The 27918-nt window shown below is 41.1% G+C and overlaps 1 protein-coding gene and 1 non-coding gene across 2 annotated transcripts; one reads left to right on the top strand and one right to left on the bottom strand.

Annotated features, from left to right (window-relative positions):
* On the bottom strand, positions 1 to 26506 carry PA2G4 (proliferation-associated 2G4). Its single transcript, XM_061615501.1, has 13 exons — positions 26131 to 26506; positions 22599 to 22727; positions 19835 to 19940; positions 19168 to 19237; positions 17387 to 17479; positions 15204 to 15267; positions 12649 to 12727; positions 12347 to 12425; positions 7670 to 7803; positions 6501 to 6595; positions 5387 to 5514; positions 3755 to 3808; positions 1 to 1306 (listed from the first exon to the last, which is right to left on the bottom strand). Exons 1-13 carry the CDS (start codon positions 26216 to 26218, stop codon positions 1241 to 1243), a joined length of 1185 nt encoding a protein of 394 aa, XP_061471485.1. The 5' UTR covers positions 26219 to 26506; the 3' UTR covers positions 1 to 1240.
* LOC133382573 (5S ribosomal RNA) lies at positions 7121 to 7239 on the top strand. The gene has a single exon (XR_009761989.1). It is a non-coding gene; the product is annotated as a 5S ribosomal RNA (ribosomal RNA).
* Positions 26507 to 27918: the final 1412 nt, after the last annotated feature.

The following is a 27918-nucleotide window of genomic DNA, read 5'->3' as shown; positions in this document are numbered from 1 at the left end:
GAGATTCCCACAAAGAGTTTATTCCAGGTCCAACTACTTAATGCAGCATTTTCATTCACTCATGTAAAAAAGATGTTTGGAGGGGATTCTTCTGAAAATCCTGCTTTATGCAACATACCAATCTGGGCAGTGGCAAGTTTAAGAGAATTATCCAAAAGTGTCCATCCACTGACGGAATAAATCTGTCAGTGGAATAGTGAAGGTAGGCAATTTTTGGCTATTCCCTCTCCCTGCACAGCCCCCACACCCCATTAAATCTACACCAGAAGGTTGGAGGAGCATGGAGGGCTGCATGGGGAGGGGGAAATTGACAAAAACTGCCTCCTTCACTTGTTCCGCCAACAGATTATTTCTGTTAGCAGAGGGACACTGTTGGATACCACCTTTAGTCTGTGGAAAGCAAGAGTATTCAGAATTGGTAAATGCAGATGAACATGTCAGAAAATATCAAATGAGAACTGGTAGGTGCCTGCAGAGATCGTTTAGTGTCTGGGTCTTGGGGAGGATTTTTACAAGACAGTTAACATATGTAATGTATGTTTGCACTGGGGTTATAATTTTTAAAAAATCACACAAATTTATTAAAAGAAAGGCAAAATCTGTATAGACACAAATTGATACTGTCTACCCAGAGAATGATCTTTAAACTAACTTCTTGCCAACTTTAAAAGCACAACGTTGAGAGTTTAAAAAGAAACACACAGAAAAAGAACCCTAAGAATGTTCTGTGGTTTTAAGCAAGAAAAAAATATTGAAGATCAGAACAGCAAGGCGGCATACATTAACTGCATGTAATGAAGTTCTAAACCCAAGAGCTTTTGCATTTTTAAATTCAGTTTGAAGATACTTAAGGATTTTTCAGAGGAATTAAGAGTACCTGTAAAAGGGAATGAAAAAAGGGGGGATGAGAGCTAAAAGAAAGTTCCCTCTCTTGCTCAGAGCTGTGTGTGTTCCCCTCTAATGAACACAAGTAGTATCAAAGGCTAGAAAGACTGGATGTAGGCTAGATTTTACTCCTGATTTTATTATTTCATACTTTTGAAAGTATTCTGAAGTGGCCAAGAGACTCCTCCCTCAGTGGCAAAGTCAGTCACAACTGGTTACACTCTGTGGGAAGTCCAGGCTGTTTGTCAATTGGTCCTATGAGACAAACAGCCTTTAAGATTATTTGTTTCTCTTGTTTTGAGTTGGGGCATGTGAGAGAAAAAATCAGGTGCTATGCAGAGGAGGTCACAGCTGTTCAGTCACCAGTCTCATTCTCTTCCGCTGTTTCCCCTGTTGTGGCATTCTCAGCATTCTTAGAGGCCTAGAGGAACAAAGGGAGTAAGCAACATTAACCCAAACTGAAGTTAATATCTTTCACTTAGGAAAAGAACAGTTTAAAAAAATCCTATTATGTTTTTAGACTTAGCATTAAAAAATTCAGTTAACAGTTTAAAGAAGTCTCAGCTTCCAAACCTATATGAAGTTGAATTTTTCTTTGTACAGTTGCCATTAAACATCTGCAGATTAAAGTTTCACCTAAGCCCATGAGATAGTTTATTTTCCTCCAGAATCCACATATATATTGTATATTCCTCATTTCACTCAATATCAAGTTACACACCACCCTTTACCCTACAGTTGTCAAACTTGCAAACTCCAGGTCATTTGGATAAATTGAGTTCTATGGTATATTGTATTGTATACTGCAGTTACAATGCATGAAGACCCAGATTCAACAAACAGATCTTGTGTAGAAAGATCTAAAGCAAGGGTGGGGTACTGGATCAGACCAGATCCTTATCTCCACCCCCCCACTCACCCACCCCCATGGGCCAACTCCGACACATGGGTGGGACCACCTAGTTCTCAATCACCTTTTGAAAATGGAGCAGCACTACTAAGTGCTGAAGAGGGAGTATCTCAAATTCCACTTCTCCATTTTTTTTATAAATACAGACAGTAATCCTTGTAGAAGTATTCTACCCAGCGATGTCCCACACACAGGAAAAGACAGAAAGGGATGGTCTGCCAACCCTCACAACACCCGAGTGTCTTGCAGTGGAGCTGGGCAGGAAGAGAACTGGGGAGAGGCTACCAATCCCACTCAAGTGAGCTCTGCTCATTTTCCTGCCCAGTAAAATGAGCAGGTGGGGACAATCCATCCACAGATCCCCTCCATTGCAGGAAAACAGCCTTGTGGGCCAAATGGGAAGACCTGACAGATCTAATAAGGCCAGCAGGCTAGAGGGTCCCCACCTCTGATCAAAGGCATCAATTTAGGGTCTTATCTCCAAGACAGATACTGATGATGAAGGTCCCAGGGCAGGTTACAACAATATAAAAAGTGTAATGAGATTGCAACTTTAGAGAAAGGTCTGTACATTTCTTCTGAGCACCAAGTTTTGAAATACACAAGCATAGGATAGATTAGTACCTGGCAGCAACAACAAGAAATCCCACTGATGTTTAACACTAAGATAGCCATTTCATGCTCTCAAAAGGTAATGAGCTGAGAAACAGTGAGGCGGGACGTGATTGGCTGTCAGGTGACAGCTGCAACTCAAATACAACATGGGTTGTTGTTATGTACCTTCAAGTCGACTACAACTTATGGCGACCCTATGAATCGGTGACCTCCAAGAGCATCTGTCATGAACCACCCTGTTCAGATCTTGTAAGTTCAGGTCTGTGGCTTCCTTTATGGAATCAATCCATCTCTTGCTTGCCCTTCCTCTTTTTCTACTCCCTTCTGTTTTTCCAAGCATTGTTGTCTTTTCTAGTGAATCATGTCTTCTCATGATGTGTCCAAAGTATGATAACCTCAGTTTCATCATTTTAGCTTCTAGTGACAGTTCTGGTTTAATTTGTTCTAACACCCAATTATTTGTCTTTTTTGCAGTCCATGGTATGCGTAAAGCTCTCCTCCAATACTACATTTCAAATGAGTTGATTTTTCTCTTATCCACTTTTTTCACTGTCCAGCTTTCACATCTGTACATAGAGATTGGGAATACCATGGTCTGAATGATCCTGACTTTAGTGTTCAGTGATACATCTTTGCATTTGAGGACCTTTTCTACTTCTCTCATAGCTGCCCTCGTCAGTCCTAGCCTTCTAGGAAGCCCTTAAAAGGTGACTATAAAAAGGACCCCCACTATCAGAAAAAACAGCAACTGGCCATCAATGCCTTGTTACTCATGAGACCAGAAGCCTGCTTTCTAAGTAGCAAGGATAACTAGATTTGAGCTAAGGAGCTCCTTTCGTTTTCAATATTCTGCGTTGCCCATTTGTCCTTTTCCTCTCTCTTTTGCTCTTAACAAATATTTTATCATTTGCCAGGTGCGTGGAGTTGCCAAACTCACAACTATGAAGCCCCCCCCAAGACCCAGCCACTTGGTTCATGCTATAGAGGTGTAAAATTTGAGTTGACATATAAATGCAAGCTGCTCTGATCTATGAGAGACCAAAAGGAGGGTGCTAGCTCTGTGCCCCTTGAGTGGGACACTGGTGCAGAAAAGCAGGTTTCTTTTGCCTCAGAGAGGGCCAGAACACTGGATGCTATCTCAAAATCCTAGTTTAAGTGAATTCATGAGAGTACCAAAATTCCCTCCTGTGTGAGGACTGTGAGCTTTAAGAAAAGGAGGATGGCAGCAGCGATTATCAGATAGTTTGGGATGCAAATTGTCTACCTTATAAGGCAGTTGTGCAGAAGCAAGCAGAAGCAGGCTCTCCTAGCCTCCCCCCCTCCCCAACACCACAACAAAATTACCTTCTTTTTCTTCTTTTTTTGAGCCTTGCGGCTTGCTGAACTCTGTAAGAGTGCCTGAAAGAGGGAGAAAAGGTCAGGAGCAAAGAGAGACACCTAGAGTGCATTCACCTCTGCTCTATTTATTATTATCATTATTTCTACCCCGCCCTTTTTCCAAAACTGGAACTCACAGCAGCTTCCAGATAAAAGCACACATATAATTAAAAACATACAAAAGTCTAGATTAAAATCGAATTAAACGATTTACAAAGGGGAAATCATTGCCAGCCATAAAGGAACACAGCCAACCCTAGAATGCTTGGCACATATTAGGAATACTTAGCCCTATACAAAGCTGAGCTATGCATCCTTTGGAGCCAACTACTTCAATTTCCACCTGTTTGCAGATAATTACTCAACAGTAGCCATGACCAAGCAGGTCTGGGAGCGTCACAGTGCCTTTATATAAAATACAGGTCTATAATCTGCTGTAAAAGTTGTATACCTAAACTAGCCTGACAAAAGAAAAAAAGAGTTGCTTGTTTTACACAAATACCACAGCTTATTAAAGTAAAAGCTTTCAAAATCACTTTTGGTTTTAATTCAAAACTGCTTTCTATGAAGTCCCTCACCTTGTTCTTATACCTTATTACAGTTCACATCTAAACAAGAAAGTTTACTAGGTGTACAGGAGAGGCTGAACCTAGATACGGAGCAAATAGCTTAAACATGACATCACTAGCCCACATGCCTCAAAGCATGTTTGAACTTTTAAAAAACACAAAAGCCAAAGGAGGCAAGACTTTTTTCTAGCACCTATCTTGACTAGGTCATGGGAAAATAAATACAGCTACCCTAATTCCAGTGCCCATTCAGTGCAATACAGGGAGATATTCACTATTCTCTGTAATGCTAGGGCAGAGGTGGGGAACAATGGGTCCAAAGCAACCCCTGTGGCCTTCTCATCCAGCCTGCTGAGCCCCTTCCTTACTTCATTCCTCTCCTGACTAAAGTAGGCTTGAAAAAGCCTCCCAGAAGCCAATAGAAGATTTTTTTACAAGTCTAATTGCGGCATGGGGGTGTCATAGCTGGAGACTGCAGTTAACCTTCCCCTCCCCATGTGCTGTGATCCCCTTAAAAGCACCCAATTAGGTTTGAAAAAAAGCCTTTTATTGGCTACAACAGAATTGCTTTTTTCCAAACTAATTCATGGAAGGGGGCAGAAACATCTGCTGTGTGTGTATTCATAGTATCTATGTGGTTTGTGTTTGGGGTGGTATGCTCATTTTGGCCACCCCTACCATTGGCATACAGTCCCCAGAGGGGTAATCAAGAGGGAACACGACTCTTGGGCCAAAAAATGTACCCTGCCTCTGTTCTAGAGAAACACTATTTTAATAATTTTATCCTCTATACGGGCCAGCCTCCAGAAATGTTAAAAACTGCTATGGACCCCAAATATAGCCCTGCTCTCTTAGAACTGCTTCCTGAGATATGATAACGTACAAGTACTGGGAATAACAAAAACAATCCATTTTTAATCGCATCACACTTACCCTGGGAATAGGAACCTCAAGCAGCTCTCTCAACTATGACAACATTTATTCTTAGGACTTTGTGCACTTATACAAAAAACATTGTCATTGCACTGACCTTCAGTTCTGCATCTTGCACCTCAAATTCTGATTTGTACAATTCAGATTCAAAAGGGCCGCTGGTTATCCTCATGGGACCATTGGGCATTAAAAGCACCGTGAACTTAAACTGGGCAACAAACTCTCCTGAGGGGTGGGGGGAGAAGCAGAAGGAGAAAGATTAGGCATACAACATATCAGACAACTACCTACATCAAGGCTCTGACAAACATAAGTAAAAAAAAGAATGTGCACCAAGGGGTAAGACTGCTTTCATTTCAGACACATCTGCTTCAAAAGGGGAAAAGCAGATATGTGAACATGCTCTGAAGTATTCATTTCAATTATCCAAAATAAAGCAGGGGTCCTTCCCTCTTTAACTTACTTCAAGCCATCTGAATGTTTTAAAGCATTACTGTACAAGATCTTATCCAATAAGTAGCAAACCACATACTCCTCCTACTGGTCTGAGATCACTGCAAGTGCCCAGGAGTCCACAGTTGTGGCTGAACTGGTACTGGTAATCAACGCAAATGTATGGTTGCCATCAATCCTGTCCCTCAACAGAATGATACACTATAAAACAGTGCAAGCTGAGAAACAGTTGCTCAGGAGTACTTCCAAAACTCAATCATCTGCAGGAATCTGCTAGGTTCACACCTTCAGTTGCATAGGACTTCAGAGGTACTTCAAAACAAAAGACGTCTCATTGCTTCCATTTCCAAAGGCCAGCATAAGGTCAGAGACAAACCGCTGCCATCTTTCAGTTTGCCTTCACCACAAAAGTATTTGCCATGTTAAGAGATCTGCTTGCCCCTAGCAAGTGTATTTGTGGACTTTTGCAAGTGATCCAAAATACACATCAGTCTCCAACAAGCTCACAAATTTAACCAGAAAACAAGGTTGCAGTCGCTGTTATTAAGCATGCATCTGCTGTATTTAAAACTTACATTTCATTCTAAAATGAAAGTACTGAATCTAAGAAGAGTTCTTTCAACAAGGAATATATTGGGGCAACAGAATCAGTACATCATTCTAAACGTAAAACAATGCACAGCGAATAATTGCAGAAACAAATTGCCTAGCCCAAAGCAAGACAAAAACTGCTCTGACATGCAGGCACAAACACTCACCTTCTTTCTCATAGAGGACATTAAAAGGCTGTAGCAGCTCATGTTTAGCACATTCTACTACCCCCATCCTCGCCTTCTTTTCATCCTCAAACGCCCTGCATGGAACATAGAAAAACAGCTAAAATGTAGGCTTTTCTGCATTCTTTGGTTACTAAATATCCTATTACAATTTTCAATAGAGCAGCACCGTCATTTTACCAAAAAAGTTTATATTTTATGCAGATGTGCCCAACGTAGAGAACATGTTACTGGGCACAGAATTCAATTTCCTACTAATCCTAGCTTCTCACACAAACACCCCTATGACAGCAAACATAGTTTGGAGAGGGTATGGAGATGCTAGATGAATTTCACAAGCCAGAGTGATCGCTGAATAAGACTTCCAGTGCTCAGGGCTTCCTCCCACAGTTAGCAGAACAAGAACGAAACCAAATAAGCAAGTCACATGTCAGTATGCTAAATTTGCGCAGCTTATGTAGGTTGCAGAATTCAGTTTCTCTTAGTACAAAATTCCGATGTCTTCAGCACATACTGTAGAGCCTTACTATAATGCAGCTCGCTGAAATGTGGATTCAGGTATACCACAGATTTGACAATGTCCCCCAAGTGAACTACTGTTTGCCTATGGCCATTCTACCCTGAACACGCCCAATCTCATCTGATCTGGGAAGCTAAGCAGGGTCAGGCCTGGTTAGTACTTGGATGGGAGACCGCCTGGGAATACTGGGTGCCATAGGCATAGAGGAGGGCAATGGTAAATCACCTGTGAATACCTCTTACCATCAAAACCCTATGAATATATATGTATAAAAAAAGATTCATAGGGTCACCGTAAGTGGTAATCGACTTGAAGGCATACAACACCACACTACAATTACAAATTGCAGCTTTCATTGTAACAGAGAAGCCCTATAAAGCAGGTGTGTGCTTTGTTCCCAGATTCATGCGTTATAGCGAGGTTCTACTGGACATAACCCTATTTATTATATATAGTACAAGGCTAGCAATCTACATTCAGACTAAACTAGGAAGAATTAAGCTAGGAACACCAATACAACCCAGAACATCCCTTTATTTTACAATACATGCAGGAGACATGACTGCAACAGTAGGAACCATTCAACAATCGAGTTGCCAAGTGTGTATGCAAAAGAGAAAACAGAGAGTACCTGAGAGTGAATGGCATAGCATCAAAGCGTCTTTCCACCTCACTAAAAAAGGCACGGGAAGTTTTCATTTTCAAACCATATTGCTTGGAAGGGTCCCTTTTGTAAATTGTAGTTCTCTGCCCAGCATCCTTGGCCTAAAAACATACAAGTCATTTAAGACAGTTTTTAGCAGCATAATAAAGATTTACTCACATGACAAAAGTCATACAGTCACAGGGAAATGTACAGAAGCGGAAAAAGGTGAAAAGCATGATTCTTGGAATACAATTGTGCTCTTGTAGAGCATTTCCCAAACTAAATGGCTTTTAGACATCACACCAAACAAACTAGTCAGGAAGCTAACATCCTTATCATAGAATAGTAGAGTTGGAAGGGGCTTATAAAGCCATCAAGTCCAATCCCCTGTTCAATGCAGGAATCCAAATCAAAGCATTCCTGACAGATGGCTGTCCAGATGCCTCTTGAATGCCTCCAATGTCAGAGCCCATTACCTCTCTAGGTAATTGGTTCTGTTGTTGTATGGCTCTAACAGTTAGGAGGTTTTTCCTGATGTTCAGTCGAAATCTGGCTTCCTGCAACTTGAGCCCATTATTCTGTGTCCTGCACTCTGGGACAATTGAGAAGAGATCCTGGCCCTCCTCTGTGTGGCAACCTTTCATGTATTTGAAGAGTGTTATCGTATTTCCCCTCAGTCTTCTCTTCTCCAGGCTAAACATGACCAGTTCTTTCAATCTCTCCTCACTGGGCTGTTTCCAGTCCCCTGATCATCTTTGTTGCCCTCCTCTGAACCTGTTCCAGTTTGTCTGCATCCTTCTTGAAGTGCGGAGACCAGAACTGGACACAGTACTCAAGATGAGGCCTAACCAGTGCTGAATAGAGGGGAACTAATACCTCACACGATTTGGAAACTATACTTCTGTTAATGCAGCCTAATATAGCATTTGCCTTTTTTGCAGCCACATCACACTGTTGGCTCATATTCAGCTTGTGATCAATGACAATTCCAAGATCCTTCTCACATGTCGTATTGCTGAGCCAAGTATCCCCCATCTTATAACTGTGCATTTGGTTTCTTTTTCCTAAGTGTAGAACTTTGCATTTATCCGTGTTGAATTTCATTCTGTTGTTTTCAGCCCAATGCTGCAGCCTATCAAGGTCCCTTTGAATTTTGTTTCTGTCTTCCATGGTATTAGCTATGCCCCCCAATTTTGTATCATCTGCAAATTTGATAAGCATGCTCTGTATCTCCTTATCCAAATCGTTAATAAAAATGTGAAGAGCACTGGCCCAGGACCAAGCCCCATGGTACCCCACTCATTACTTCCACCCAGTTTGAGAAGGAACCATTGATAAGCACTCTTTGAGTACAATTCTGGAGCCAACTGTGGATCCACCTGACAGTTGTTCCATCCAGTCCACATTTAGCTAGCTTGCTAATCAGAATATCATGGGGCACTTTGTCAAAAGCTTTGCTGAAGTTGAGATATATTATGTCCACAGCATTCCCAGTCTACAAGAGAGGTTACCCGATCAAAAAATGACAAAACATTAGTTTAGCAGGATTTGTTCTTCATAAATCCATGTCGGCTCCTAGTAATCACTGCATTGCTTTCAAGGTGCTTACAGACTGACTGCTTTATAATCTGCTCCAGAATTTTTCCAGGGATTGATGTTAGGCTGACTGGTCTGTAGTTCCCCAGTTTCTCCTGTTTGAAGATAGGGACAACATTAGCTCTCCTCCAGTCATCTGGCACACCAGTCATCCATGATTTTGCAAAAATAACAGACAGCGGTTCCGAGAGTTTTTCAGCCAGTTCCTTCAATACTCTAGGATGCAGTTTATCAGGCCCTGCCAATTTGAACTCATTCAAAGTGATTAGGTATTCCTTGGCCATTTGTCTATCAATCTTAAGCTCCAATCCTGCCCCTTCTACTTCATATTTCCTGGGAGGATCATAGACCCTTTTTTGGGAGAAGACTGAGCCAAAGTAGGAATTGACCACTTCTGCCTTTTCTTTGTCATCTGTTATCATTTTGCCATCCTCATTGAGTATCTGTGCCACCATTTCTTTTCTCTGTCTTTTACAATGGATGTACCTGAAGAAAGCTTTTTTGTTGCTTTTAGCATCCCTTGCTAACCTCAGCTCATTCTCAGCTTTAGCCTTCCTGACGCCATCCCTGCAATTCCGTGATACCTGCCTGTACTCTTCCTTTGTGGCCTGGCCTTCTTTCCACTTCCTGTATGTGTCCTTTTTGTTTTCAGGTCATCTCTAAGCTTTTTGTGAAGCCACACTGGCTTCTTCTGCTGTTTTCCCCCTTTTTTCTTTGTTGGAATTGCTTGCCATTGGGTTTTTATAATTTCCTTTTTTAGAAACTCCCACCCATCTTGGACTCCTTTTCTCATTAGGGTCACTTGCCATGGAACCGTACTTACAATTGTTCTGAGTTTACTAAAATCAGCTTTCCTGAAATCCAGGGTGCACGTATGGCTACTCTCAGCTTTTGCTTCTGTTAAAATCAAGAATTCAAGTATGGTGTGGTCACTTTCCCCCAGAGTTCCCGTAACTGCCACTTCATCCACCAAATCATCTCTTTTGGTTAGAATCAAGTCCAGGATAGCTGATCCTCTGGTTGCTTCCTCCACTTTGTGTAGGAGAAAGTTGTCTCCAACACATAAATTTCTTGGAGGGGGCCGTGTTTGGCAGAATTTGTCTCCCAACAGATATTGGGATAATTGAAGTCCCCCATTACTACTACATCATGCCTCCTCGAAACACTGGCAATTTGCTTTTCAAAACTTACATTCTCGTCTTCTCCTTGATTGGGTGGTCGGTAGTAAACTCCAAGCACCACATTCCTTTTATTACTTGCCCCATTAATTTTAATCCAGATACTCTCGATGGAGCTACCAAGCTCATCTTCCTGTATTTCTGTGCAGGGATTTATATTTTTAACATGTAGCACGACTCCACTTCCTTTTTATTCCTTCTGTTCTTTTTGAACAAGTTATATCCTTCAATTGTTGTATTCCAGTCATGGGAGTCATCCCACCAACTTTCAGTTATACCTATCAAGTTGTAATTACCCTCCTGTATTAAGAGTTCAAGTTCGTCCTGCTTGTTTCCCAGCTCTGCGCATTAGTATACAGACATCAAAGACCATGTGATTTATGGCTTGGCTTCCTTACTACATTTTTCTGAGGACTGTTACTGGGCCCTATAAGAGCCAATCTCTCTGTTCCCGTTACTGTGCACAAGTCTTCATCAGCCATTACCACCAAGTTTATGTCTCCCTCCCCTTTAGGATTTAGTTTAAAGCCCTCCTGATTAACTTCTCCATGCTGTGGCCAAACACATTCTTCCCAGTCCTTGTGAGATGCAACCCATCACTTGCCAGCAGTCCATCTTCCAGGAAGCATAGCCCATGGTCCCAGAATCCAAATCTCTCACGCTGGCACCACCTTCGTAGCCATTCATTCACACAGAGTATTTTTCTTTCCCTTTCTACTCCTCTTCTAAGTACTGGAAGGATGGATGAAAAAACTATCTGGGCCCCAAAGTCCTTGAGTTTCCTTCCCAGAGCTTCAAAGTCTGATGTGATTTCTTCAAAGCCCCGTTTGGCAGTATCATTTGTTCCCACATGGATGAGGAGAAAGGGATACCTGTCGGTGGGCTTGATGAGTGATGGCAACCTTTCCGTCACATCTCTAATCCATCCTCCTGGTAGACAGCATACCTGGTGTGTCCACAGATCTTCTCGGCATACCTGGGTTTCAATCCCACACAGTAGGGAGTCTCCCACTACTAGTACTCTTCTTCTTGTGGAGTGTGGTTTCATTGCCCCTGCTTGATTGAGCTTCAGCCTGTTGCTCATTGTCGCACAGGGTCTTCTGTAATTCTTCCACCACAGGCTGTCCTCCAGTCTCCTCCTCGAGTGGTTGAAAGCGGTTCCATAGTCCCACTGGCGAAGGGTGTCTTCTAGCTCTTCTGCTCCTGTCACCCTTTCCCACGGAGTTTCCTCCACTTTGTTGTTCCTCTCCAAAGCAGTCTCCTCTTCTGCTACCACATGCTATTGTTCTTCTACCTCCACTTCTCTTTGCTAATGTTGTTCCAGCGTTCTGTCTAAGAACTCTTCATCTTCTCTAATAGTCCTCAGTGTGGCCACCCGCCGTTCCAGGCCTCTCACTTTTTCTTCCAACAGTGTCACGAGCTTGCACTTGTTGCAAGCATACACCACGTTGTTCTCAGGCAAGAAAACAAACATGGCACACACCTTGTAGGTCACAACCACTGGAGTATCCTTCCCGTTCATACTCTCTACTACTTTTGTTTCTTTCTAACTACTTGCTTTGGTGTTGCCTGTGCTTTGTCCTGTCCTACTTCAGGGTAAACTTGAGAGTCCCACTGGTATGGTGTGCTGTACAAGAAAAATTAGTAATTTTTTAAAAAAAATTAGGGACCTCCTGTCAAACTCCTGTTTGCTCTCCCTGTTCACTTGCTCTGTTTGCTCTCTCTGAAAGCTGGCTTGCTTGTATCTCCTCTCCTGTGGACCAACTGAGACAGCTCCCTCTGCTCTGCTCAGTTAGGAGTCAGGAAACAGAATATTATTGGTTTAGATAAAGTTGCCCAACTTGTAGGGCACTCAGTTCCAGAACAGGCACAAAGGAAGGACACTTACCTTTCCTTCTCCAGAGCTGACAAGAACATCAATGGCGTAAACTTCATGGACCTCAAATTCTGCTTTTTCATGGTCCTTTCTAGATTGAGACAAGCACAGACACATTAAAACAGAAGACCACTTCCATCTGAACATTGTCTGGGAATCAATATGAAACAAGATACTAATTCAAAGTTGTGGTTCCATTTCAACTTAAAATGGATCTGTGCTCCCACTACACAAAAGGCACAAAGACAAAACTGCACATTATTCTGTCATCTTGAAACTCAGCTTGGCAACAATTCCAAACTGGAATCATGTACCTTTGCTGGTCTGAGGGATTCTGGATGATAGTCTTCTCTCCATCTATCACATGCTGTTTTAGCTGGTGCGACAGCATCCCTGTCAAGATAAAGATTATCTATTAGCACTGGAGTTGCAAAGTAACCAGTGACTCACTGCTGGTATTCCAAGGCACTGCACTTTTTAAAAAACAAAAAGTAAAGCGGGGTACATTTTACCATATGTGGTGGTCCTGCGCACTGATCGTTCCCTTTTGGCAGAAAGTCTTTAATGAAATCAACAAGATTACCAATCAATCCCTTCACCTTAACCCATCATTGGCTTTGCTACTTGTCTTTGATAAAGTCAATAATAAAGTCATACACAAAACCCTGACAAGCTTTCTTCTTATAGTGGCACGACTGGTGATAGCTGCTTCCTGGAAAACACTTGATCCACACACGATCCATAAATGGTATCAGGAAATATGGAAATTAGTGCTTATGGATTTAAAAACAATGAGACAAGGAACAGAAGCAGGTAAGTTCTATGAACAATGGTACAGCTTTATTGTATTTGTTAGTCAAAGTGATGGGGCTTGCAAGCCTCCAGCCTCGCATGGTCAGATCTGACGATCCACATTGGGATAATCTCGGAAAAATAATACAGGACAACAACTAATTTAATTCATACTTACTTCCCTAGAGCATTATATGTATAACTACTCATACAGATAACTGAACTATTTTCTCTCACTGTTGTATAAGTTATATCCGTTTTGTATTCTGTTCTATTTAAAAAAAATGTTTTTATTGGTTTTGAACAAACCACTAAGATCAGGGACACATTGTCATATGCCCAAAGGTCTGACTGCGCTCATTAAAGCAATAAGGAGTCAAAAATTCTAAAATCATGAAGAGTCAATTGTAGGCATTTTTAGTTAATTTTTAGTCAATTCTGTTAACCCTTTTTTTCCTGCAACCTCTAGCATATTATCTGCTTTCTTTCTACCATGCCATCTGTTAACCCTCTCTCTCCCTCCATCACATAGCACACACATTGTGCCCCATCTCTATTTTTTTTATCATTGTCTCTTTACCCCCTTTCCTCCAATTAATATTTTTTATGCTCCAGTTCTGTGCCCCTCCATTTTTTTCTTGCTCCTCACTGAACTTAACGGCATTCTCCCAGTAGTCCTCACATTAAGAGCCTTTCTATACAACAGCAATATGGATTTGCAGCTGACTTTACACTTGACAAAGCTGCAGCCAATCCTGACACTGATATGTTCACCAGGATGGTGGTTTGTTCTATACATGTTTGTCTCATTCATATCATACTTTTAAAATCTAAAATAAATCTTAGATGCACATCTAAAATAACATATGTAAATCTGTCTGGGGGTCTCATTCACAAGCAGATTATTGCACAGCTGGCTAGTTACAACAGGCTGCAAAAACTGGTACCAACTTCCTGTGTGCTTGTGAATCCCAGGAGATAAGCAGCAAAGAACATAATGTAAGCTTTCTCCCATCCCTGCCTCTACTGGTGATGGGCCTGCGTGGCAGCATTTATTGTTCAGGAGTGGGAACAGAGCACAAACAATAAGCATTGGGAATTTCTTCAGGGGCCACAATTACTCATGGAGGGGACTACTAGCAGCCCATGGGTTTTGTGTTATGGAGGCCTAGCTTGGACAAAAGCTTAGAAGTGTTAAATATACCCATTAAACAAGGCAACGCATTGGCCTTTTTGTTTCAAGCCAGAAACACTGTGTCAGGTAGTTCCGCAGGGACTTTTAACATCCAGGGCCATTATACAAAATATTTGTCACTGTCTATCCAGAGGAACATGACTTGCACAAAGCAATTTGTCCATTTTGATGTACAAATTCCCCTCTGGGAATGATTATAAGACACTTGAAAGTTTCCAAAACAGTGGCTGCTTAAGATTCCCTTGACAGCATGAGCAGCCACCTCCTCACTGTGCTACTGACATTTTTTCCTACATAGGAACACCACAGATCTACAGTCATTACGTGTGAATAATAGTCTAACCTTAGAACTGCAATTCTCTGCAGTGAACCAACAGGTTGACCCAATTAAGTGATACAGAAAAAGTTAGATGGCCAAGAACACTATGTGCTTGTTTTGCTATTTGCTCTCAAAGGCGACTTACTAGTCTTCAGTGCCATGAAGAAAATAAATGCAGCTTGAAGGGATGCAGCTTAACTCCTGCTTTTCTATTGTGGTTTTTAACAAAGTTTTCAAAGCATATTACAAACACCCTCCCACTCTGAACTGTGATCCCCAAATTAAGCAATCAACCCTGCTAGCCAAATGAGCCTTGAAGCACAGAAGGTATTTGTGCAGTGACCAAAAGGCATCCTAAGAACTCAAAAGAGGATGAAATTGAATATATTTTTGCAAGCATGTTATACCAAAGCAAACAAGGCATTTAACGCAGACATGTTGTCACTCCCAATAACTACTCACACTTCCAATAAATTTTTCTACAGGTCAAGGATCACAGCTATGATAAATGCACTTCTATTTCTACTCTGTCTCATTGCATTATTCAGTTAGCCAACCCTTACCTTCAATTGGTGTGCAGTTAAATGAGTGAGCTATCTTGTTCCAGGCATCTGTCACTTGTGAATTCTGTTGAAATATTGACATTTTAAATTCAATTTGACCATATTCTGCAGTGAAACCTATGATAATAGCTCCTGCATTGGCTATTATTTTGGAGAGACATATCATACATTTAACACCCCTCCCCCAAAAAAACTATAAATGCCAAGGCTTTAACAAAAAATTATTTGGCATCATCCCAGTATACAAGACACTATAGAACATGGATCTTTTCAGGCAGATCTTTTAATGGCAAGAAGCTGAAAAATAAAAGAATTGCCACTGAAATATACAGTGCCTTGCAAAAGTAATCAGACCCCTAACCAATGCTCTCATATTACTGAATTGCAAACAGTACATTGTAATTTCATTCTGTATGGTATTTTATTTTTAAACACTGAAACTCAAAATCAATTATTGTAAGGCAACATTGGATTTATGTTGGGAAATGTTTGTAAGAAACAAAAAACTGAAATATGTTATGTACATAAGTATTCAACCCCCACACATTAATATTTGGTAGAGCCACCTTTCGCTGCAATAACAGCTTTAAGTCTTTTGAGGTAGATTCGCTCCAGGTCATTCAGGTTGGTTGGACGTCACTTGTGGACCACAATTTTCAAAGAGCACCACATATTCTCAATGGGACTGAGATCAGGACTTTGACTGGGCCACTGTATGATATTCACCTTTTTGTTCTTGAGCCACTCCAGTGTTGCTCTGGCCTTGTGCTTGGGATCATTGTCCTGCTGAAAAGTGAATTTCCTCCCAAGCGTCAGTTTTTTAGTGGTCTGAAGCAGGTTCTCTTGCAGTATTTCCCTGTATTTTGCTCCATCCATTGTTCCTTCAATTTTAACAAGATGCCCAATCCCTGCTGATGAGAAGCATCCCCACAGCATGATGCTGCCACCACCATACTTCACTGTAGGGATGGTGTGTCTTGAGGCATGGGCAGTGTTAGGTTTGCACCAAACATAGCGCTTTGAGTTTTGGCCAAGAAGCTCTATCTTGGTCTCATCTGACCACAAAACCTCTTCCTACGTTGCAGCTGGAGCACTCTCGTGCTTTCTGGCAAACTCCAGACGTGCTTTCAGATGTTACTTTTTGAGTAACGGCTTCTTTCTTACAACCCTCCCTTACAGGCCAGTGTTATGCAGAGCTCTTGATATGGTTGGCTGGTGCACCATTACTCCACTCCAAGCCACTGAACTCTGTAGCTCCTTCAAAGTGATTATTGGCTTTTCTGTGGCTTCTCTCAAAAGTCTCCTTCCTGTTCGAGTGCTGAGTTTTGAGGGATGGCCTTTTCTTGGCAGTGCCTGGGTGGTGTGATGCAGCTTCCACTTCCTGATTATTGATCCAACTGTCCTTCAACAGTGGGATTTTTTTATCCTGACAATGTGGCAGCAACTTTAATGATTCACAGGTAGAGGCCAATGGTAAGGTAATTGTGTCTTCAACAGGGCAATTTCTTTCATCCATGTAAACTGGGAGCTTCCACAGCACAGGGGTTGAATACTTATGCAAGAAACATGTTTCAGTTTTTTAAGTTTCTTACAAACATTTCCCAACATAAAACCAGTCACCTTACAATAACTGATTTTGAGTTTCAGTGTTTCAAAATAAAGTATCATACAGAATGAAATTACAATGTACCATTTGTAATTCAGTAATATGAGAGCATTGGTCAGGGGTCTGATTACTTCTACAAGGCATTCCATCCTGAAATTGTCACTAGACTAAGTATATGCTCAACTGCCAAATACTTGTTATCACTTTTTGAAAAGAACAAAACACCCAAGAACCTTCAGTCATTTGCAGAAAGCCTAATGACAACACAAAACTCTTCAGTAGCGCCTGTCTTTTCACAAACAAAGGCTCAAATGATTCCTGGGCACCTAAAACCTTTTGCCTGAAAGCCATAGAAATTCACTCTAGAAGATGGCCTTGCTCCTCACCCCAGAGAGTAGTTCTGCTATCTTATGGCCAGCTGCCAACATATTCCCTCCCCATAGCTCCTCCCAGAGTAAACCAAGGATTTTTCATTTGTACATTCAGAATAAGGTGCAGCTTGATTATGTGCTCACAACTCTTGGTAATCATTCTTCAGCCTGAAAAACTCATGTGAAAAATAACCACTCAGTATCACCTGGTTTCCAGGCTTGACTAAACGCAGAGCAGCTTCAGCACAAAGGTGAGCAGCTTTGATGACATCAGCTTTGCGACCTGTCACTGGAATTTCCTGAAACGATACATCAAAATTATCTAATGTTTATAGAAGCATTCACTTGTAAGGGGAAATGTGTGCTGAGAACTTTCCCACTGGCAAACTCTGGACAGTACAGCTGTACAGAATATTAATGGGATAATCCAGCTAAAATTAGGCACTCTTCTTGCTTGTTTAGGCCTTGTTTAGGCCATACCTGAATCTAACCCTACGGAAATTAATAGGGCTTTTAAAAATATTTAAAGTTGATTTCATTATGCCCTTTCCAAACAGGTGCCTTCCAGATGTTTTGGACTACAGCCCCTATCACCCCTGACCATTGGCCATGGTGGCTACGGCTGATAGAGCTGGGAGTCAAAAAGATCTGGAGAGCACCAGATTGGTGAAGACTAGCCAAGCTACGTTGCCACTACCTTAATTGGACATTCCAGCACCCTCAGGTCAGTCTTTTCTCTGTTTTGTCTAAGTTAACACCAGCTATGGTTAAAGAAGCCCATCTGACAAGTAGCAGAGATACCAATCCACACCAAATTGAGGGTGATACTACAGTGACCCAAAATCTAGTTGCATTTCCAGCAATTCTGTGGAAATTCAAAACAGCTTTTAAAAATGCAGCCTTTCCAATGATTTAGTCTATTATTCATGAACGCAGTGGTTCCCAAACTGAGTTTCCAAAGTCCACAGATCACAAACTTCATTTATGTAGTTTGTGGCATGTCTGTAAAAATACAACTAAAAATCATATAGCACCTAGTACATCGCGTTACAATTGCTGTGACAAGCAGAAAAATCATTAAGTGGTCCTCCAAGACCCTCAGCAATTTTCAAGTGGTCCATGGGGAAAAAAGTTTGATGAATACTACACTACTGTCTTTTGCCTCACCGATTTTGAAGAGCTACAGTTCTGATAATTTAGAATTTTGCTTAGCTGGTAATCTTAGCCAAGTTAAGTAGGACATGCCCCTTAAAAAGTTACACATTAATGTACAGTGCCAAATGATGAAACTGATTACCACCATTCTTGGCAATAGGATGGATTACCACTATACATCATTAAATGCAAACACTTGCAGATATGCAGTGAGCAAAGTTAGCCAGGACAAACATTCTCAGCACTAAGTATTGCATTAAAAAGTGCCTTAAAGTGATATGACAATCTGACAAACCAAAATAGGAAAGCCATTCTTTATGTGCCCAGAACATATGGAGTAAGTCATCTCAGCATTATTTTCGCATTATGTGGCTTCATTCACTGATATTCATACAAACATTTCTATGTCACCCTTCTAGCACCTATGTACTACGCAGGACGGCTTACAACTATTTAAAATTACAATCCTATAAAATAAAACTACATTAAAATACAATAATAAATCACAATACTGAATACATAAGCTGAAGTACTGTACTGTATGAATCTCTCTTCAGTATGCTACATTTAATTTTGTAATGCATATCATATGCAATTCATACCCTGTCCACATTTTTACAATTAAGGTTTTCTGTATATCTTCATTTATTGACTATATGCTGAAGAACCGCTGCAGAAGATTTGTCCATCCTACTTCTTGTGCTGCAAAAGGGTCATTAAGAAGCTGGTTCTACTTAAGGATGCTGCTTATGTAACTCCCCCTACTGGACCAGTCCTGCCTTGAAAGAAGCATGTGCACATGATTACTCAAAGCCACATGCAAAAGCTTTACCTTTGATGCATCAATGATAAAACTGTGAGCTACATTTGCTATGAAGCCATCAACATGGACTCCCAGGTCACTGCAACATGAAAAGGAAAAACAGATGTAAGCCACAGCAACAACGCAACGTCTACAATATAAAAGTCTTTAAATACTCAGCTTACAAGACACTGCACTCCAACATCCTGGACCTATAAAACCAGTATGATACATGCAACAGTTTGCACCATGGCAGCAGCAATGACAATTTCCACTTGGAAAGCAGGGCAGACCTATTTACCTCTGTCTCATTTGCCAGGAGAAATCCACACTACTCCAGAAAACGGACACAGACCTGAACCAACAACAACTCTGGGCAGTATTCAACTAACCCATCCTGTTAGCACAAAGATTACATGCACCCGCCCCAAATCTGCTTTGGTTGGGGGAACCCCTAGAACATAAATTTAGAAGGGACAAGGGGGGAAGGTTCGGTTGTGTACCCAGAAATCTTTACACTGACAGAACTACTTAGTGCTATGTTGAATACAACCCTTTGGTCCTCACAGAGGTGGCTCAGAGGTGCTGAGCCACATACAGCACAGTGCACTTAGAGTATACTAGTTTAAAGTATACAGAAGAGAGTGAAAGACAGACAGCCAATAGCTAATCCAAGAAAATGAACTCAGATGCTTACATTTTGACCAAATCACCATCTTTGAGGATGTAATCCTGGTCACTCTTCAAGGGGGAGAAGTGACAGACACAGTTATTTACCGATATACTTGTAGGGAAGGCAATACCTATATAAAAAAGGGAGCAGTGGTGAGATCATACCATCTACGCAAGCCCTGTAAATTACACACCCCATACCAAACAGTTGAATGTATACATGTTACTGTTTTAATGTAATTAGATTTCATATTGTACGTTGTTTTGGTAACTTTTTTTTAAAGTAGGACATAAATAAATGGAATTTGATTAACATGGGCCCCAAAGCTGGAAAGCCCTAAAGCAGCAGTCTGGATTAGGGGGCCATTGCCCTACGTAATTCAAATACTACATCAATCCCATAACTTCAGGGCTGTGGTGTTGATGGACAAAGCCCTATACAGCTTGGGACCAGGATACCTGAAAGATTGTCTTACCCCTTATATACCCAGTCGATCACTGCACTCCGCAGGTGAGGGCCTCCTGCAGATACCATCTTATCAGGAGGTCCGTTCCACACAACATAGGAAATGGACCTTTAGTGTAGCGGCACCTACCCTTTGGAATTCCCTCCCCTTAAATATTAGACAGGCGCCATCTCTGTTATCTTTTCGGTACCTGTTGAAGACCTTCCTCTTTCAACAAGCCTTTTAAGTAGAGACCTTCGTCTGCGTTTGTGTTGGAATGGCTTTTTAAGATGTTTTTAAAGCTTTTTTAAAAATATGTTTTTAAAGACGTTTTGTTTTAATATATTTTAATGGCTGTTTTTATGATATTTTATAGTGTTTTAATGTTTTCGTTTGCCGTCCTGGGTTCCTACTGGGAGGAAGGGCGGTATATAAATTTAATTATTAACAACTAGGTTGGATTGTTAACCTTTTTCTGCTGACACTGTGAGTGGCGCAAGAGCTGCTACAGCTGCACTAGCCTGTCTTGTAACTTTGGCAGCTTCCTCCATTTAAAATGAGTTGGGCTTGGTCAGTGCTTAGAGGGAGATACCTAAGGTGTGACCTGGAATAGCTGATGATAGTATGAACCACTTTTTCAGCCAATAATGTATTAATTTTCCAAATGATCACAACACTGCTGCAAAAGCCAGTAACTCAATGGCTTAAATCCAGAGATCCCATGAGTGGAACTTTGTTCACAGGACGCTCCCAAGGGGCGGAAGGATGGGCTGATTTTCACTAATTCTACTTTCCTTTGCAGTCCCATGCCCCTGAAAAGCTGCTCCAGACCCTCCAGAACTGTATCGGAGGCAAGGCATGGGACCGGGGGGGGGGGGAACCTTCCTCCAGCAGGCAGCTTCATAGGATCTCAGACGTGCTGCAATACAATTGTTATTCTACAACCCAGTATATCTGCCTGCCCACCTGACTCTTAATTTCACTATCAGTTCTTAATTTTGTGAAATATGGAACATTATAGTACTAATGTAAGTTGTTATGCAAGATTAAGAAGTATTCTTCTTGTCCAGATACTGATATAAATGAAGATGGGCCAATTATCATGCAGGTCAAGGCAAATTCATCCATGATCTTGTCTACAGTCAAGACACTTGAACCCCATTTCTATTTAATTCAAAGCAAACACAGTTCATATACTGCTACCTCAAAATAACATTGACCCTCTTAAGACTGACAACAGCTATTTTATACTTTCAAGCCACTCTGAAATCCTAAAACAATTTGGAATCAATTGGTTTTCATATCAACTTTTAAAACTTCTCCAAGACTTCAAGGCACACAGGTCTCAAGAAGATGATGAGCTAGTTGCCAGAGTATTAAATCAGCCCCAGGGGGTACAAACAAAAAGTAATTTCAGTCCTCCCCTTTCCAATTAACCAGATACCAGAAATGTGAGCAGCATTTTCTGCAATGCTCTCCCTACTGTTACAGTTCTGGGATGAAAAAAATGTGAATGCCTGATGTTCAGAAGTATAATTTATCAGCATGAAAGGGAACGGCTAATTCAACTCTTGCCTTGTCCAAGGTGTTACTGTGTTGGCAATTAAGACTACCCTAGTACAGTTGCAGCAGTCAATCAATCAATAAAACAATAGAGCTGGAAGTGGTTTTTATATTTTATATTGTTTAAATTGTTTTTATGTTGTTTTAAATTTTAAAATGGTGTTTTAAATTGTATATTTGTTTTAATGTTTCTGGTTGCTGTAAACCGCCCAGAGAGCTTCGGCTATGGGGCGGTATACAAGGGCAATAAATAAATAAATAAATAAACTCTGGAATATGAACTAACTAGTATACGTATTCTTGTTGTTGTTGTTGTTATGTGCCTTCAAGGCAATTACGACTTATGGAGACCCTGTGAATCAGCGACTTCCAATAGCATCTGTTATAAACCATTCTGTTCAAATCTTGTAAGTTCAGGTCTGTGGCTTCCTTTATGGAATCAATCCATCTCTTGTTTGGCCTTCCTCTTTTTCTACTCCCTTCTGTTTTTCCCAGCATTATTGTCTTTTCTAGTGTTCTTCTCATTATGTGTCCAACGTATGACAACTTCAGTTTCATCATTTTACAAGTCTACAGGCCAGTAAGCACTAAGAACCACCTGCAGTAAGTGACAGTGGAAGATCTGGGCTATGTTTGCTGATGGCAGTAGACCCTCTTTTGCTGAACCTCAGTCTCCACAATCCACATCACTGTACATTTAAGCACATTCAAGAATGAATGCAATTTAAATGGGACAGTATGATTTGTATATTAAAAATGAAGTTAGAAATTGCATATTACCTTTCTTCATATCTTTCTCTTTCTTAAAGATTTTGCCCGTCTCTTCCATGATCATGGCATCCCCTCTCTCACATAAGCTGAGAACAGACACTCCTGATGTTGCTGCCTCTACTACGGTACGCAAGACTCCTGTGGTTCAAAACAAGATTTTATATGGAATATTTTTATATATTTCACAGTTGCATAAAGTTGTGCCACATTATGTAACGCAGAAAGAATGCCCTTAGAGAGATACTCAGAAAGAATGCCCTTAGAGAGACACAACACTGGGCAATGTTTCATCCTAAAGTAAGCACTATTAGCACAAAGTAAATTTTAAGCTGAGTTTTGGCATACTTAGACCTTAAGTCAGTCTTTAATTGCATGAACACACAAAGTGCTGAGTTGAAAAGGCTATTACAATGACAACCACCTGCCTGATTTTACATATACACAGTGCAAGATTTGTATTTAAAAACATTCAGTGGAATACTTTTCTTTCAACTCAAAGGCTACAGATGCAGATGTACAGTGCAGAAATTAACACAAAACATGCAATCCTAAAACCACGTACTTGAAAGGAAATACCTATGAAATCAGTAGGACTTGCTCCTGAATAAATTTGTAAGGATCAAACTCAAAGAAACAAAGGAACAATATGATGGATTCTTGAAATTGCAAAGCATAACTTTATTTTATCTTTGAATCAAAGCTGATATCAATTTGAACTAGCGTAACTTATAACCATCAAGGGGTTGTATATGCACCTGTGTGTTGTTTTGCAGTTTTATACTAAAGCTCTTTAGAACTATTATTCTGCTTCCTGCCACTTGGAAGGAGAAATAGCTTTAACAAACAATTTTAAGCATCCTCTTAGAACTAGTAACTTTACATAAATGTGCCATTCTAGAGTTTAGGAAACAGAACACTGTATTTACAAAAATATGATACAACTCTGTTTTTAGATTCCAGCAGTCTCCAGGTAATGTTCCAAAGGTACACAGAATACCACAAAATATAAGAGATGTCAACCATTGTTAAAAGTGTGAATAACCTGTTTTCATATATGCAAAGTCTATGTGAATGAGAAAGAAGAGTAGAATTTAGCTAATGGCCAAAAATCTTTACTAGGAGCTAGGTTCAAAGAGACCCATGTTCTACTCCCACATCAACTGCCTACCTCATGTATATTAAATTCCATGTTTGTGAAACTGAATTACGATACTCTTATCGATATCATGTAAGTGTTGGGAAATCTCTAATAATGTTTTCAGATTTCTGAAGTCAACTCTATTTCAGGAGCTCATAGCAGGCTACAGCAGGGTGTTTTTCCCCCCAATCCTGTATCTTTCTGTACACCAGAAACCTGCCATCAAAGGACTGTAATCAATCTCATTTCTACAGAATCTTTGAATTTTAAATACTATAAAACTTTCACATTAAAAATATATAAAGACTTTAATGAGAATTTTGATAGACACACCCAATCACATGAAGACTGATATTTGTTCCTCTAGTTATAGTCCCATTATTAGATACTAAATTATTCCTACAACATCACCTCATCTAAGATTAAAAGCACTCCTAGTCTTTCACTGCTTAATTTATAGAAAGCATAAGAGAGCCAAAGAGAAAAGCATTAGCTAAGGATTCTGTCTCATCTAATTAAGGTGTCTTCCTCACAACTATGGAATTATTTTCTCTGAAGCCTGAGAATATTCCAGAAACAAGTCACTTTTGCCTGGGTTGGCTTTTGATGGGCAGGAGTTAAACTGGTATAAAATAAATAATTTGATGCGTATTTGTTTTTAAATGGCAGGCCATTATTTTCTCCTGTGATAATTGTATTTACCAAAGTTATTGTATCTAGAACATATTTTGCATTTAGCTTATAAAATCAATGGATCTGGGTTGGTGCACAACTGGCAAAATAACGTATGCATCTTCAGTTAAATTATCCCAAGTTAGTATATAAACTTCATCCTTTATAATACAGCAGTTTCACGAACCACTTCATGTTATCTTAACAGGTCTGTTGAAGAAGGCAAGGAGAAGATTGCTGTTCCCATTTATAGGAAGAGCGGAGACTAAGAGATAAAAGTTTGTCCCATGTTCACTAAGCAAGTCCATGCTAAGTCTCCTGCATCGTCAACCTTTGAATTTAACCAAAGAATTTGCAGACGTTTGTAAATTATATTGGAATATATCTACATATATCCCAAACGTAGGATAGAGCACAGGGATTTCTCAGAAGCCACACGTTACAGCATGTACTCTTACTCCCAATGAAGCAGTCAATAGGGCCAACTGGTAGAACTCCATCAACACAAAAAGAAAATGGAAAAATGGGAAGTCTGATGCATTTTACAATGTACTGTGGCAGTCTATGGTATTTGTCTACCAAATTCGAGTGAGAGTGCATGCATATGCATGTGTATGTCCTCACACAGGAACTGTTCAGCCTTCAAGTCAAGTTGTGTATGAGAGATACACACACACAAATATAGTTTGCTACAGGAAAAGCCTTCCTCAGACAGACAAGTTGTAGCCCAGCTGCAACAGCAGGTTCCCCTTTCCCTAGTTTGTTGCAATCCTAATCCTCAACTTCCTAGAGTTCATGGAACAAGGTGATCCGATCCGAAGCAGAAATCCTTCCTTAAACAAAAGGCGAAACCTGAGAAGAAACCAGGATGTCGGAAGACAGTGAACGGGAGTGAGCGCCAGCAGCACATGGCAAGTCGCAGACCATGTGCCTTACAGTTCCTGGAGAACGGCGGCATCGTTTCCCAGGGGAATCGTGAAAATCCAATTATTTCCCTTTCCCATCCCCCAAAATAATCAGAACACCTTAAAGGACGAGTAGTTGTTGTTTTTTGTTCTTTTTAACGGACTTGAAATAACCCAATGACTTCTCACCCTTACAAAAGTCAATGGTAACGTACTGATAAACGATTGCAAAAGAGTACTAAAATCAGCATTTAAACTATTTCTAGAGAACCTTAGTTTATTGAGGCGGGGATGGAGAAAGGAAAAGAAAGAAAAGTACACCATGTGCCGGGTGACTATCGTCTCTACCTATCAAGGGCAACGACTCTCATGGGAGGAGTGGAAGTCTCCCACGTCCCCAGAATTTGGGGGAGGGGAGACACCCAAGGCTACAGTTCTTTCACTCCTCTCCCCCCACCAACCACATTAACAGGAGCTCAACTTCAACCCAGAGTAGGAATTGGAAGTTCCCCCTCTTCCCTTCCCACCAACTCCCTCCCCGCCTGCCGAGGTCATATTTCACCCATGCCTTGGGGACCGACCAGCCGATTGCCCTCCCCCTTTACCAGTCAAGATACCCCCCCATCTCAGGACCAGAGTGACCTCCCTATCTCTCTGAAGCGGCCAGATAACAATCCTACCCACCCCCCCAAAGGCAACCTGCCCTCAAAAGGGGTCCTACTCTGCCTGACAGCTCGCCTCGTCACCCCACCGCCCCCGAGAGTTCCACAGGCAGACGGGTTGCCTTAAGCCCAGGGCCCCAGCACCACCATCGGGCCATACTTACGGTTGGCGATTTCTCCCCCCATCTTGTACTTGTTCACGACCACGTCTTCCGCGATCGTCAGCTCGGCCGCCTCCTCCTCGCCCGACATGGTCGGACTGAACCGCTCGGCGCCTTCTTAGTCGCCGCCGCTCCCGCCTGGCCTCAAGCGCTCCCGCCTCGCCCGCCGCGTGCTCGGGTCGTTGTCGTTCTCGCTGCTACTATTACCGCCGACGTCGTCGTCGCCGCCGCCTCCTCAGTGAGACCGACTGCGAGACAGGCTGGAGGAGAACGAGCGCGCGGGCTTTGCGCGCGGCACGCTGGGAAGCGAGTCCACCTCCTTCAGCCACAGAGAACTACAACTCCCATCAGGTTTCAGGGCCCAGCCAGACACCGCCGCAGCGTGAGGTATGATGGGAAAATTAAGTTCCCCCGCCCTGTTAACTGGCGTCACCTAATGGCCAGGGGTGGAATTACAGGCACCATTTCATATTTTTATTCGCCGACCGATCACACTATGATGAGTTCGTGCTGGTGGTCTGACCTCTTCGGTTCAAAGACAAGCGCAAACTGAAAGTTGTGCACGTGTGACCAAGGCATAGTATTTATCGGGCATAGAATCACCTACACATTTTCCAAGCCTATTATCACAGTTTTAAGTGTGTAATACATGACCATCGAGAATTCTATGTCCCTTACCTTTTGTGACTGTAAAATCGCTAGCCGGCAAAGAATATAATATTACCGATGTGATAGAATGTTAATTAACTCTGCATGTTGTTTTCAGGCAAAATGAATTAAACCAGCTTCAGACTCGCCCTCTTAGGAGTCTTGTTGGAGGCCTGCGTTTTAGAGCCCTGCAAGGCTGTATATAATCTTGTAAATAAATTGGGTTGGTCTACCAACAAGCTGTGTGAAGCCTGAACTCAATATTAACGTTTCAGCAGACAAGGAAAAAGTTACCACCCTCCTAGGCAATTTATTGCATTGCTGAACTGTTCTTACGTAGTTAGGATTGTGCTCGGAGCATAAATTACTGTTCCCTATCCTACATATTCTTTTTCAACATTAGCTACTTGTAAAGCTCTTGTTTTTTCCAAAAGACTTAACATACCTTCCCCTTTCAATTTTTTACTGATATGATTTTTCTTCCAGACTTTTTTTGCCTTCATAACTCTTCACTGAATTCTCCCCAGAATCTAAGACAGTACTCTAGCTACGGCCTGACGAGAGCTGAACTGAGTGATCATTATTCACTTCATGAGTCTCAGGGTGCCTTTACGAGTGACTGTAGGGTAATTCCATGAAAATGTTGACCCAATTTTCATTTTCATATGTAAATACCTTGTTCTATATCATTTTAAAGTTATTCCCAAAGTTTCATTACTAGGCAATAGTTTTTCAAAATGGCATTTTACACGTGACTGAAACAACCAGAAGTGTGGCATGCAAGATGATTAGGCATTTCTCTATTTTTCCCCTAATCTTCAGTTAAAGACCTTTCCAAGAAAATAGACATTAGGTTAATGACAATGTGTTGATAGTTTTGCCTTCTCATTTGGTAAACTGAGAATAAGTTATGTTAGGAACAAAATCAAATGCGTTTCAGACAATAAACAATTTTGGTTGAGTGTGTTACATTGGCCACAAAACATATACTATCCTCTGCCCTCAACAAATGAAAGTAAAAATCTATGTTTTAACTTTATTATCTTTTTTGAGGTTGTTGGCATTAAGAAAATGTGATGCGATATTACCTGAAGTCTGTTTTACATGCAACAGTTCTTGTGACTAACATAACACCTCACTGCA

Source organism: Rhineura floridana, chromosome 3 (assembly GCF_030035675.1).
Source record: "Rhineura floridana isolate rRhiFlo1 chromosome 3, rRhiFlo1.hap2, whole genome shotgun sequence".
NCBI classification, from domain to species: domain Eukaryota; kingdom Metazoa; phylum Chordata; class Lepidosauria; order Squamata; family Rhineuridae; genus Rhineura; species Rhineura floridana.
This window is presented reverse-complemented; position numbering and strand designations above follow the sequence as displayed.